General features: G+C 45.5%; 1 protein-coding gene across 2 annotated transcripts in view; it reads left to right on the plus strand.

The window, feature by feature from the left end:
• The first annotated feature begins 3152 nt into the window (after nt 1–3152).
• The window catches only part of LOC106606537 (Na(+)/H(+) exchange regulatory cofactor NHE-RF2), a 61973-nt gene continuing 51389 nt past the window's right edge, over nt 3153–13736 (plus strand). The window contains exons 1-3 of one of the 2 annotated variants that reach the window (XM_045719912.2): nt 3153–3288; nt 3890–4132; nt 5950–6219. In XM_045719912.2, the coding sequence (XP_045575868.1) occupies nt 3220–3288; nt 3890–4132; nt 5950–6219 (582 nt within the window). In that variant the 5' untranslated portion in view covers nt 3153–3219. Of the gene's footprint in view, nt 4133–5949; nt 6220–13736 lie in introns of both variants that reach the window. The other variant, XM_045719913.2, reaches the window with a different exon arrangement.

Genomic DNA, 13736 nt, shown 5'->3' on the forward strand with positions numbered 1-13736 from the left:
GAGAGAGAGAGAAAGAGAGAGACAGACAGATACAGAGAGAGAGAGACAGATACAGAGAAAGAGAGAGACAGATACAGAGAGAGAAAGATAGACAGACAGATACAGAAAGAGAAAGAGAGAAAGCCAGACACAGAGAGAGAGAGAGAAAGAGAGAGACAGATACAGAAAGAGAAAGAAAGACAGACAGATACAGAGAGAGAGAAAGAGAGAGACAGACAGATACAGAGAGAGAAAGAGAAAGACAGACAGATACAGAGAGAAAGAGAGAAAGCCAGATACAGAGAGAGAAAGAAAGACAGATACAGAGAGAGAAAGAGAAAGAGAGAGACAGACAGATAGAGAGAGAAAGAGAAAGAGAGAGACAGACAGATGCAGAGAGAAAGAGAGACAGACAGATACAGAGAGAGAAAGAGACAGACAGACAGATACAGAGAGAGAAAGAGAGACAGACAGATACAGAGAGAGAAAGAGAAAGAGAGAGACAGACAGATACAGAGAGAAAGAGAGACAGACAGATACAGAGAGAGAAAGAGACAGACAGACAGATACAGAGAGAGAAAGAGAGAGAGAGAGAGAGAGAGAGAGAGAGAGAGAGAGACAGACAGATACAGAGAGAGAAAGAGAGAGACAGACAGATGACAGACAGACAGACAGACAGACAGACAGACAGACAGACAGACAGACAGACAGACAGACAGACAGACAGACAGACAGACAGACAGACAGACAGACAGAATGAAAAAGAGACAGACAGATACAGAGAGAGAAAGAGAGACAGACAGATACAGAGAGAGAAAGAGAAAGAGAGAGACAGACAGATACAGAGAGAAAGAGAGACAGACAGATACAGAGAGAGAAAGAAAGACAGATACAGAGAGAGAAAGAGAAAGAGAGAGACAGACAGATAGAGAGAGAAAGAGAAAGAGAGAGACAGACAGATGCAGAGAGAAAGAGAGACAGACAGATACAGAGAGAGAAAGAGACAGACAGACAGATACAGAGAGAGAAAGAGAGACAGACAGATACAGAGAGAGAAAGAGAAAGAGAGAGACAGACAGATACAGAGAGAAAGAGAGACAGACAGATACAGAGAGAGAAAGAGACAGACAGACAGATACAGAGAGAGAAAGAGAAAGAGAGACAGACAGATACAGCGAGAGAAAGAGAGAGACAGACAGATACAGACAGACAGACAGACAGACAGACAGACAGACAGACAGACAGACAGACAGAATGAAAAAGAGACAGACAGATACAGAGAGAGAAAGAGAGACAGACAGATACAGAGAGAGAAAGAGAGAGACAGACAGACAGATACAGAGAGAGACAGACAGATACAGAGAGAGAAAGAGAAAGAGAGACAGACAGATACAGAGAGAGAGAGACAGACAGATACAGAGAGAGAAAGAGAGATATACAGATACAGAGAGAGAGAGAGAAAGACAGACAGATACAGAGAGAGAAAGAGAGAGACAGACAGATATAGAGAGAGAAAGACAGACAGATACAGAGAGAGAAAGAGAGATAGACAGATACAGAGAGAGAGAGAGAGAGAGAGAAAGACAGACAGACAGATACAGAGAGAGAAATAGAGAGACAGACAGATACACAGAGAGAAAGAGAGACCGACAGATACAGACAGACAGACAGACAGACAGACAGACAGACAGACAGACAGACAGACAGACAGATACAGAGAAAGAGAAAGAGAAAGAGAGAGACAGACAGATACAGAGCGAGAAAGAGACAGACAGACAGATACAGAGAGAGAAAGAGAGACAGACAGATACAGAGAGAGAAATAGAGAAACAGACAGATACAGAGAGAGACAGATACAGACAGACAGACAGACAGACAGACAGACAGACAGACAGACAGACAGACAGACAGACAGACAGACAGACAGACAGACAGACAGACAGAGAAAGAGAGACAGACAGACAGACAGACAGACAGACAGACAGACAGACAGACAGACAGACAGACAGACAGACAGACAGACAGACAGACAGACAGACAGACAGACAGACAGACAGACAGACAGAGAAAGAGAGACAGACAGATACAGAGAGAAAGAGAAAGAGACAACAAAGAGACAACAACGTAAGCATATACTGTAAATACAGTATGTGAATATACTGTATCAGAATGTTGTTTTTTTTACTTTTTGTGTTATTCTCGATAGTTGTTAAATGCATTGTATCCACATTTGTGCTTGTATTGTGTTTTTGAATTGTCAAATAAACCAAACACAAATAAATAAATAAATAAACACAAACAAAATAAAGTATGCTAAATATAAATAGAATTGCTAGAACCGGCATCCCCATTCAAGTCAATGAGACATACTGGTGCACTGGACATAGAATCAGGAATTCTATTTATATCTCTTGATCATATATCATAGCCGGTATTGTAGAGTAACATACGGTAGGTACATGTACAGTCTTCGTGGCCTCTGCAAATACATTCCTCTACTGCCACCTGCTGTTTCTATGTATAGACAGCAACAGCATAATATATCCGTATATACTGCCTCCTTGGCCTTAGAAAAGACAGAGTAGGGTATCAGCTGACCCTACCCCAATCCTAACCTTAACCATAGTGGGGAAAATGTCAAACTGACCCAAGATCAGTGTCTAGGGGAAACTTCACCCCAGAGCTGTAAAGACACTCCTCTGCTGCCCCCCTCTGTCTTCATGTATTAGTGCTCCTCTCACTAGTTTGACTGTGACCATGCAGGCCAGACGGGCTCCCCTTCTGTTGCAGTTCAGCTTGTTCCAATAACATCTCCCTTCTCCTGAAGTGTACACTTGTTCACTAGTTCCCATAAATCCCCCACACCACCACCACACACAAAAAATGATACTACTATCACTTTTCATACCCTTTTTACATGCATTTCGTAATTGGACCACTTAGGGGCACCATTGTAACATGAACAGTATGCGTAAGTGTATGCCATGCGTAATTGTGCTAGAGGGGTCATGTTACAAATAAATCGTTATTTACCTGAATTTAATGACAATAAATCATTGTGTTGTCAACATGATACAGCCGAGTCCTTTCCGACACAACAAAACAACCTCCCAACTCTTTTTGGTGAGGTCGCCATTTTGGACACTTGAGACACCCAGCGAGCACACTGATTGGTCAATTACATGCGGAGTCCTCGTACCTGGATCCCCATCCCGTGCTAAACGGCAGCATTTCCACAGCATGCGCTTGATTAGGCTACTCAGTGAGAAAGGACCCCTTCTTAGACCACTCTTCAAGAGCTGCGCTCTGGTAATGACAGACCCAGGCAAAACTCGTTGATTTCTAGCGAGGGAGGTGCTATTACGCACCAAACGAGTGCCCTATCCAATTATCTGGAAACCCGGCATGTGTTGTAATTGAATCCTTATTTCCCAACCGGTTGTTATGGATGGAGGTCGAGAGAGGGGTTAGTTAGTGCCTGTTGCTCTTTCCTGGTGCAGCATGTTGCACGGGGGGTCTCTCACTTTATCAGTCCTCAGGATGGGCATTTGGAGGGTTTGAGGACGCTGCGCCGCCAACAAGAATAATTCACTCGTTTTTGGATAGACGATACGACTAGCAGATATCTTGGCAATACGTTCGCCTGGGTGGATAATTTAGGCTATTTTTAGGAGTTTGCCTTTATTACATGTGAAGTTCAATGCTGGAATGTAATTTTTAATACGGAGTGTTTTCTTGTGTTTGGAGAGTTTTTGTGTGTGAAGAACCTGCAGAGCAACTTTTGGAACAAATTACGCATACGAAGATGATGGTGTTTTACATGTAGAGTGAAAGTTTCGCTCTGCGCTCTGTTGGGTCATTATTGTATTACATTTTTGTATTTTTTTCTGTTTTGCTAACTATATTCAAGAACAAAACAGGTTTAAAGTCCTGGACTGCAGGAGAAATGGCCAGCGAACTGAAACCACGGCTTTGTATCATGACAAAGAGTGAGAACGGGTATGGGTTTCACTTGCACGGTGAGAAGGGGAAGAACGGCCAGTACATTCGCAAAGTTGAGCCCGCGTCGTCAGCAGAAGCTTCGGGGCTGCGCCCGGGGGACCGTGTCATTGAGGTGAACGGGGGAAATGTGGAGAAAGATACGCACTATCAAGTGAGTATAGCACATCACGAACTGTCCAACTTCATCCGATTTTTTTCTGTCAATGGACTACATCGACATGTTTAATATGCGCCAGCAGTATACCACTGCTGGCTTGCTTCTGAAGCCAAGCACTGTTGGTCCTGGTCAGTCCCTGCATGGGAGACCAGATGCTGCTGGAAGTGGTGTTGGAGGGTCAGTAGGAGGCACCCTTTCCTCTGGTTTAAAAAAATGCCCCAGGGCAGTCATTGGGGACATTACCCTGTGTAGGGTGCTGTCTTTCGGATGGGACGTTAAACGGGTGTCCTGACTCTCTGTGGTCACTAAAGATCCCATGACACTTATTGTAAGAGTAGGTGTGTTAACCCTGTTGTCCTGGCTAAATTCCCAATCGAACCCTCATACCATCACGGCCACATAATCATCCCCAGTTTACAATTGGCTCATTCATCCCCCCTCCTCTGCACTGTAACTATTCCTCAGGTCGTTGCTGTAAATGAGAATGTGTTCTCGGTCAACTTACCTGGTAAAATAAGGGGTAAATAAGTATGTTATGAGCCTAGTGTTTCAGTAATGATATTGTCATGGTAGTGACAGACAGACAGAGGATGACACGGAGAGGTCAGCCACTGTATCATCCACTGGCGTTCAAAACGTTGAAGGAGCACTTGACATTTGATTTGATACTTGTATTTATTCCCTGCACACTTAATATGGTTTTATAAGCATATTATACCTGTATAAAATAATCATAGTATACAACAATGGACAATACCAAAATACACCATTATTTTATCTCCCCTAAAACACTCAGCATTACCCCATGGAGTGGCATAATATAAATCATACCAAAACCCCTAACAACTTTTCCAGGTTAAAATATCCACTTTTTTACGACTAGGCATTGTAAGACACAGTGCATGGTTACATGGCACTCTAACCAAGTTGTTTAGTCTAGAATGTTCTATGGTCTGTGAGAATAAGCAGACAGTCTAGACAGCCTTTCATAAGTTGCTGGAAGACATCACACATCTCCCTATCATCAGCTGCTGAGACTGCCTGGTCACACACACCCACTCTCACACACACTCACACTGCTGTGTTGATAGTGATCTGAGTTCTTAGTGAATGGCTGTGTTGTATCTCCGATGGGCAATGGCAGCCTGAAGATGAGGCAAGCACACCTAAAGCAGACATAGCGTGCATGAGATTGAAGTGGAGCCAATCTATTCCAGTGAGGTAGGATGTCTGAAATGGCTGTCATCATGTTAGTTTCATGTCAGCGTGTGTGACCTCTGACATTGTGACCCAGGATGAGACATATAGTAAGCCCTGCTCTGTAAATGTGTAACACGTTGGTCCGGTGAGCCACACTCGCATGATGAGGAACCTAGCCTGAGACCTTGTCTGAGACCTTTAGAAGACCTAATACTTATAGACTTTAGCTCAGTGGGCTGACACAGTCTTGTGGCGCCCATGCAGGAGACCTGGGATCAAAACCCGGTTAGTCACGTGTAGTCCAATGGGTATGCAATCAATCTGGACCTCATAACCAACTGTTCTATAAATCACCAGAGTTCCAGACGTCCTCGTTGTGTTTACATCCCAAACCCTTCCTCCCTAGTCCCTCACCCCATGCCACTCAGCAGTAAGTCATCACTGGCGGAGACAGACGTCTAGTGAACTAGATAATAAACAACAGAGTAATATATACAATAAAAAAATTAACAGTAACACTCACAAGTTTCAAAGAAATATACACATTTCAAATGTCATATTATGGCTATGTACAGTGTTATAATGATATAATGATCTCCCTCTCCCCACAGGTGGTGCAGAGGATCAAGGCGGTGGAGCATGAGACCAGGCTGCTGGTGGTAGACCGGGAGACGGACGAGTACCTCCGCAGCCTGCGCCTCGTCTGCACCGAGGAGATGGCTGTCCGTCTGGGGGGACTCACCTCTGTGTCCCCCTCCTCGCCCCCGGCCTCCTCGCCCGCGGCCAAGAGAGAGAACGGCTCTGTGTCCAAGCTGCCCGCCACCCTGACCAGAGAGGTACCCAAGCCCACGCGAAGGTCTCCGTCGCGGGCCGCCAAGAAGGTGCGTACCCCCTCGGGTTGAGACTCAATGGATGTTTACTCTGTAGGGGTGTTGTGGTGGTGGGTTAGTGCTGGGCTGGAACGAAAGCTTCCACACGCACAAACACACACCAGAGACCACCAGCTGACATAGATTGTTTTTTTACACTGGAGTAGGGCTGTGTTCTTGACTTGGTGCAGGGCTGGAACAAAATCCTGCACTCATATCTGCACATCAGATATGGACTGAAGGCTGCTGGATCAGGGGATGGTATTTCGGGGATTATGGCTAAAGTTAGGGGATGTTCGAGAGAACATACAGTACTTACTTAGGCCTTTGAATTCCTTATGGAATTACTCGCTTCCAATCTCTTCCAAACTCTTCTGTCCTGCACCATTCCTTCAAGGTGTTGCTACGTCAACCCCACTTTCACTTGTTCTGTGTTACCCCTCCAGGTGTTCTTAGGTCTTCCTCTCTTGCTTTCACCCTGTGGTTTCCAGGTAAGATTGAGTTCGAAGTTAGCTCAAGGGTAGCTAAACCCAAGCTGCTATCTGCTATCTACACAGTACCGTACTGTCACAGTGTGCTGGTATTTGAATGTGGGTCAGCATTCTCTCGCTGTAGCAGCCAGAGAAGCCGATGTATAACATCTGATTGCCTATAGTCACAGATCTAGGGTCAGTTTATCTTCCCCAAATCATAACCTCCGCTATTAGGGGGGAGACATAAAAATTGACCTTAGATCTGTGTCTAAGGGTGACTCCATCCTATTCCCGCTGAGATCTGATTACCTGGGTCTTGTTTTTCGAGCTGGCTGACTGAGCTCCAACCTGATCTGATGGCCTAGATTAGATTAGACCTGTCCTCTATTTGAGGGGAGCCCTGTCCAAGCCCTGTGTGTGTGTGTGTGTGTGTGTGTGTGTGTGTGTGTGTGTGTGTGTGTGTGTGTGTGTGTGTGTGTGTGTGTGTGTGTGTGTGTGTCAGATGGCAGGATTGGTTCCAGACTTCTTGTAGTTGTAGTGGTCAGAAAGGCACTCAAGGGTCATTACATCACAGTGGTTAGGATTCTGACCTAATGGCCAATGCAGCAATTCTCCCTGTGCTTGCCAAGTACCTAAGTGACATCCTGTGGCTGGAGAAACTACTATCCACACAGTATTACAGTAGACCTCAGAGTAAAGTGCTGAGCTAGGATCAGTTTAGCGTAGATCATAATACATGAATAATAATAAATAAGATGGATGGACAGTGGGACCTGATCCTAGATCAGCACTCCTACTCTGTAAGGCTTTATGAATAGGGACCCTTGGGTGAACATGTTCTGGTGAATGGTTGTATGTGCAGATGAAATATGATAGCCCTGGCTTATAGCCCTGGGTTGCAAACAGTTTCTTTTCTCAAATCTAGTTCAAGTATTGCATGTTGATTTGGAAAACATTTCCGTTGGGTCCCTGTCTTCCTGACAATCTACTCTGCTTTTGTTTTCATCTGCAAGTTGAGGCTTCTCTGCTTCTGTTTCATGCATTCAACAGAACATGTGTTTTCACTTACGCTCGTCTTGCCAATTGGTGCACGATGCAGAACTCTTATTTATACATATGCACTGACAAGGCCAATCAGTGTGTGTGTGTGTGCGTGCGTGCGTGTGCTGTGGTGTGTGTGCGTGTGGTGTATGTGTGTGTGTGTTTAGCCTTTGCTCAGCTGCGATCGCTTTGTGAGCCGTGGAGAGAAATCCCAGCAGCCTGAGGGGCCAGAAGGCCTAACTAAGCTCAGGAAATGTATCTCTCTTTCTCTCTCCTCCCCCCCACACCCCTTCCTCGCTCTCTCAATCTCTCTCTGCCCAAGCTTGGCTGAAGTGAACATAAAATACACAGAGACGCCAGAAACAAGTCCTTTCCAAGTGGAGGAGAGGAAAGGACTGAGTTTGGGAAACCCTGCACAACAGCCAGTCAGTGGGCCAGTGTAGGGTAGTGTGGATGTCTGGAGGACACACACACACACACTCTCATGTATGCACGGCACGCACACACACACTCATGTATCCACAGCACGCTCACTCACGTGTGCACGGCACGCACACACACACTCTCATGTATGCACGGCACGCACACACACTCTCTCATGTATGCACGGCACGCACACACACACTCTCACGTAGGACTAGGGTCCTGCAGCTGGACATGCCTATGGTAATGTCTAACAAGCTGTGGGTGGACGAGGAGGGGATATTTCCTGTTTCATCACAAAGGGATCAAAGTGTGTTTGTGTGATGTGTGCATGCATGCGTGTGTGTCCACTCTAATCCACAGAGCTAAAAGAATATATTTATTTGTTGATATAGTATAGCTGGTGGCCAGGACTCATTCTAAAATAACAAGGGGACAGTATCCGGTCTGCAGCCTTTAGCTGACCCCAATGCCTGTACTCTGTCAGTGTCCCAACTGAGAGTCCATGTTTTATAAGAGATGTATTTCAGTCTAGATATGCAATATAAAACATGGACCATGCATCTGTAACTTCCATTGCAGACTCCAGAGGCTGACGTAGAGAGTGTTGGGGGGGGGGGGGGGGGTACGACTGGAACGTCCCTCCTAGCTGTCAGTACCAGCCGTCTGTCTCGCACCCTGTCTCCCACACACGTCTGTTTTCCCGCCTTGGCCTCCGCTGTGGTCCATAAAACAGACGTAGAAACGTCTGACCAGCTGGATGGATGGGGAACAGGGAGGGAGGGGCTCTGTAGCAGGGCAGCTGCTCAGTCTTTCACAGGATGGCTACTTAACCACAAAGCAGTTGTGATCAGTTTTAGATGTGACTGTTTAGTCTACTCAGTTATCTAGAACACTAACGAACCTCTCTTTTCCTCTCCTCTTTACTGTGTATGCAGTGAGCCCAGTTTGCTACAGGAAGTGTTGTCAGGGCAGCCAGACTCCTAGGGTTACCTTGAATTCCAGGACTTCCTGGGGGGAGGAGTCGAGGGAGGAGCTGAGGGATTAGGCTCCAGTCTGCAGCCCAGTCTGTTCTGGGGCTGGGAAGTAGTGCAGGCAGCGCCTCCGCAGAGCTCCACAGACCCCCTGTCACCAACCATAATCACTAACACATTCACCTAATGTGTGTGTGTATGTTCATGTGTGCACGCGTGTGTGTGTCTGCATATGTGCATGTGTGCATTACTGCCTGTGTAAGTGGATGTATGCATGCTTGTCTGTATGTCCACGTGCCACCTTTTGCATCGGTGCATCTGTGTGTGTAGAAGTTATACGATTCTTACTGGGGTTTTCTCTCCCTTCATCTTCTGGTTTCCTTTTCCCTGCATTCCTCTACTGTTTACACTCCTGTAGATTTGAGAGACAGCTAAGAGTCCAGAAGAAGAGAGTGACTCAGAACCAACTGATTTCAGGCTGTACTGACTGTGTGACTGTACTGTAGCTGTACTGACTGTGTGACTGTAGCTGTACTGACTGTGTGACTGTAGCTGTACTGACTGTGTGACTGTAGCTGTACTGACTGTGTGACTGTAGCTGTACTGACTGTGTGACTGTAGCTGTACTGACTGTGTGACTGTAGCTGTACTGACTGTGTGACTGTAGCTGTACTGACTGTGTGACTGTAGCTGTACTGACTGTGTGACTGTAGCTGTACTGACTGTGTGACTGTAGCTGTACTGACTGTGTGACTGTAGCTGTATTGACTGTGTGACTGTAGCTGTATTGACTGTGTGACTGTAGCTGTACTGACTGTGTGACTGTAGCTGTACTGACTGTGTGACTGTAGCTGTACTGACTGAGTGACTGTAGCTGTACTGACTGTGTGACTGTACTGACTGTGTGACTGTAGCTGTACTGACTGAGTGACTGAAGCTGTACTGACTGTGTGACTGTACTGACTGTGTGACTGTAGCTGTACTGACTGTGTGACTGAAGCTGTACTGACTGTGTGACTGTAGCTGTACTGACTGTGTGACTGTAGCTGTACTGACTCTGTGACTGTAGCTGTACTGACTGTATGACTGTAGCTGTACTGACTGTGTGACTGTACGTCTGACTGTGTGACTGTAGCTGTACTGACTGTGTGACTGTAGCTGTACTGACTGTGTGACTGTAGCTGTACTGACTGTGTGACTGTAGCTGTACTGACTGAGTGACTGTAGCTGCACTGACAGTGTGACTGTAGCTGTACTGACTGTATGACTGTAGCTGTACTGACTGTGTGACTGTGTGACTGTAGCTGTACTGACTGTGTGACTGTAGCTGTACTGACTGTGTGACTGTAGCTGTACTGACTGAGTGACTGTAGCTGCACTGACTGTGTGACTGTAGCTGCACTGACTGTGTGACTGTAGCTGCACTGACTGTGTGACTAGCTGTACTGACTGTGTGACTGTAGCTGTACTGACTGTGTGACTGTAGCTGTACTGACTGTGTGACTGTAGCTGTACTGACTGTGTGACTGTAGCTGTACTGACTGTGTGACTGTAGCTGTACTGACTGAGTGACTGTAGCTGCACTGACTGAGTGACTGTAGCTGCACTGACTGTGTGACTGTAGCTGCACTGACTGTGTGACTGTAGCTGTACTGACTGTGTGACTGTAGCTGTACTGACTGTGTGACTGTAGCTGTACTGACTGTGTGACTGTAGCTGTACTGACTGAGTGACTGTAGCTGTACTGACTGAGTGACTGTAGCTGTACTGACTGTGTGACTGTAGCTGTACTGACTGTGTGACTGTATTGACTGTGTGACTGTATTGACTGTGTGACTGTAGCTGTACTGACTGTGTGACTGTAGCTGTACTGACTGTGTGACTGTAGCTGTACTGACTGTGTGACTGTAGCTGTACTGACTGTGTGACTGTACTGACTGTGTGACTGTACTGACTGTGTGACTGTACTGACTGTGTGACTGTAGTTGTACTGACTGTGTGACTGTAGCTGTACTGACTGTGTGACTGTAGCTGTACTGACTGTGTGACTGTAGCTCTACTGACTGTGTGACTGTAGCTGCACTGACTGTGTGACTGTAGCTGCACTGACTGTGTGAGTGTAGCTGTACTGACTGAGTGACTGTAGCTGTACTGACTGTGTGACTGTAGCTGTACTGACTGAGTGACTGTAGCTGTACTGACTGTGTGACTGTAGCTGTACTGACTGTGTGACTGTAGCTGTACTGACTGTGTGACTGTAGCTGTACTGACTGAGTGACTGTAGCTGCACTGACTGTGTGACTGTAGCTGCACTGACTGTGTGACTGTAGCTGTACTGACTGTGACTATCGCTGTACTGACTGTAGCACCAGGAATGCAACCCCATTATGCACAATGTACACACATTAATAAAAACATGATTTACCCTGTACAGTGTATGTTTGACTTGATATTGTATGAAGAGAAGGCGTAACTGGGGAGAAAGAGAGCGCTAGAGAGGAGAGAGATTGAGAGAGACAGAGAGAGAGTGGTGAGAAAGAGAGAGCTAGAGAGGAGAGAGATTGAGAGAGAGAGAGAGAGAGAGAGAGAGAGAGTGGTGAGAAAGAGAGAGATAGAAAGAGAGAGCTAGAGAGGAGAGTGATAGAGAGAGAGAGAAGAGAGAGACAGACATATGGTTGTAATGTTATGTACATATGTTAATAGTGGTGGATTTAAAACTCAAAACAGGAAGGAGGACGTTTTCTCATTTTCACCCATAAGCACAGCAGGCTTACCTATACAGTAATGTGAGTCGTGTCCAGCTTTCTAAAAAGTCTTATTTAACGACTCTAATAGAATCCTAATAGAATCCTACTGAGGACAATGACTGGAGCTGCAGAGGGAGTGTGACTGTTATATAACACATATTATAAACTGGGAGGTTCGAGCCCTGAATGCTGATTGGCTGACAGCCGTGGTACATCAGACCGTGTACCACGGGTATGACAAAACATTTGTTTTTACTACCGTAATTTCCGGACTATAAGCCACAACTTTTTTCCCACGCTTTGAATCTCACGGCTTAAACAATGACGTGGCTAATATATGGATTTTTCCTGCTTTCAAATGTTTTTTTGGTTTTTTTTAAACACATTCTGTGTCGTGTTTTTTGGCGGCATGAAGCTTTCATTAGCCCAATGAAATTGCCGAACGGGTTAAGGTCAAACAACTTTTTTGTTTACTGTTTAGATTAAATCGAGCGCTCTCAAACTTCCCATCATTCTGATTACGGTAGTCATTTTGTCACCCTCATCATGGCAAAGACACGGAGAAATGCATATGATGCAGCTTTCAAGTTGAAGGCGATTGATCTGGCTGTTGGAAAAGGAAATAGAGCTGCTGCACGGGAGCTTGGTCTTAATGAGTCGATGATAAGACGTTGGAAACAGCAGCATGAGGAATTGACTCAGTGCAAAAAGACAACTAAAGCTTACTGCAAATTTTTTATTTTTGTTACAAGCCGTGTTTCGTTAAAGCCTGTGTAAAGTTCATTTGTTTCAATGTACCGGCTTATTTATGTTCAAAATAAAAAAATAAAAAATTATTCAGTGGGTGCGGCTTATATTCAGGTGCGCTCAATAGTCCGGGAATTACGGTACTCAAATTACGTTGGTAACCAGTTTATAATAGCAATAAGGCACCTCGGGGGTTTGTGGTATATTATGGCCATTATACCATGTCTAAGGTCTGTATCCAGGCACTCCGGATTGTGTTGTGCGTAAGAACATCCCTTAGCCGTGGTATATTGGCCATATATCACACCTCCTCTGGCCTTATTGCTTAATTAACAGGGGGCGTGGGTATATCTGAAGGCTGCTCTCCACACAAACACACGCACTCACACATGCACACAAAGAGAGAGAGACACACACGCACACACTGACTGGGGTCTAGATATTACAGTAGGATGCTGTGTCTAGCCCAGCCAAGACTATTTCCTCCGGGTGTATGTATATATAGAGACTGATGTAAAGAGACTCACTCTAAGGCCTAACAGCGGCTAACAGCTTTCGTCTTTTGTTTGCCTCTCTCTCTCTCCCAATTTCAATTCAATTTCAATATAAGTGTAACGGCTGTCTGTGGAAAGAGTAGACCAAGGTGCAGCGGAGTTAGTGTTCATCTTGAGTTTTAATAAACGTAAGAACACTATACAATAAAACCGACAGCCAAACAGTACTGTCAGGTGCAAGACACTAAACAGAAACAACTACCCACAAAACCCCAAAGGCAAACAGGCTGTCTAAGTATGATTCCTAATCAGAGACAACGATAGACAGCTGCCTCTGATTAGGAACCCTACTCGGCCCAAAACAAAGAAATACAAAAACATAGAAAAAGGAACATAGAACGCCCACCCAATGTAACACCCTGGCCAAACCAAAATAAAGAACAAAAAACCCCTCTCTATGGCCAGGGCTTTACAATAAGGGCTTTATTGGCATGGGAATCATATGTTTAGATTTGCCAAAGCAAATGGGGGCTCCTGAGTGGCACAATGGTCTAAGGCACTGCATCTCAGTGCAAGAGGTGTCACTACAGTCCCTGGTTCGATTCCAGGCTGTATCACATCCAGCTGTAA

This window comes from Salmo salar, chromosome 06 (genome assembly GCF_965601325.2).
Source record: "Salmo salar chromosome 06, fSalSal1, whole genome shotgun sequence".
NCBI lineage: Eukaryota > Metazoa > Chordata > Actinopteri > Salmoniformes > Salmonidae > Salmo > Salmo salar.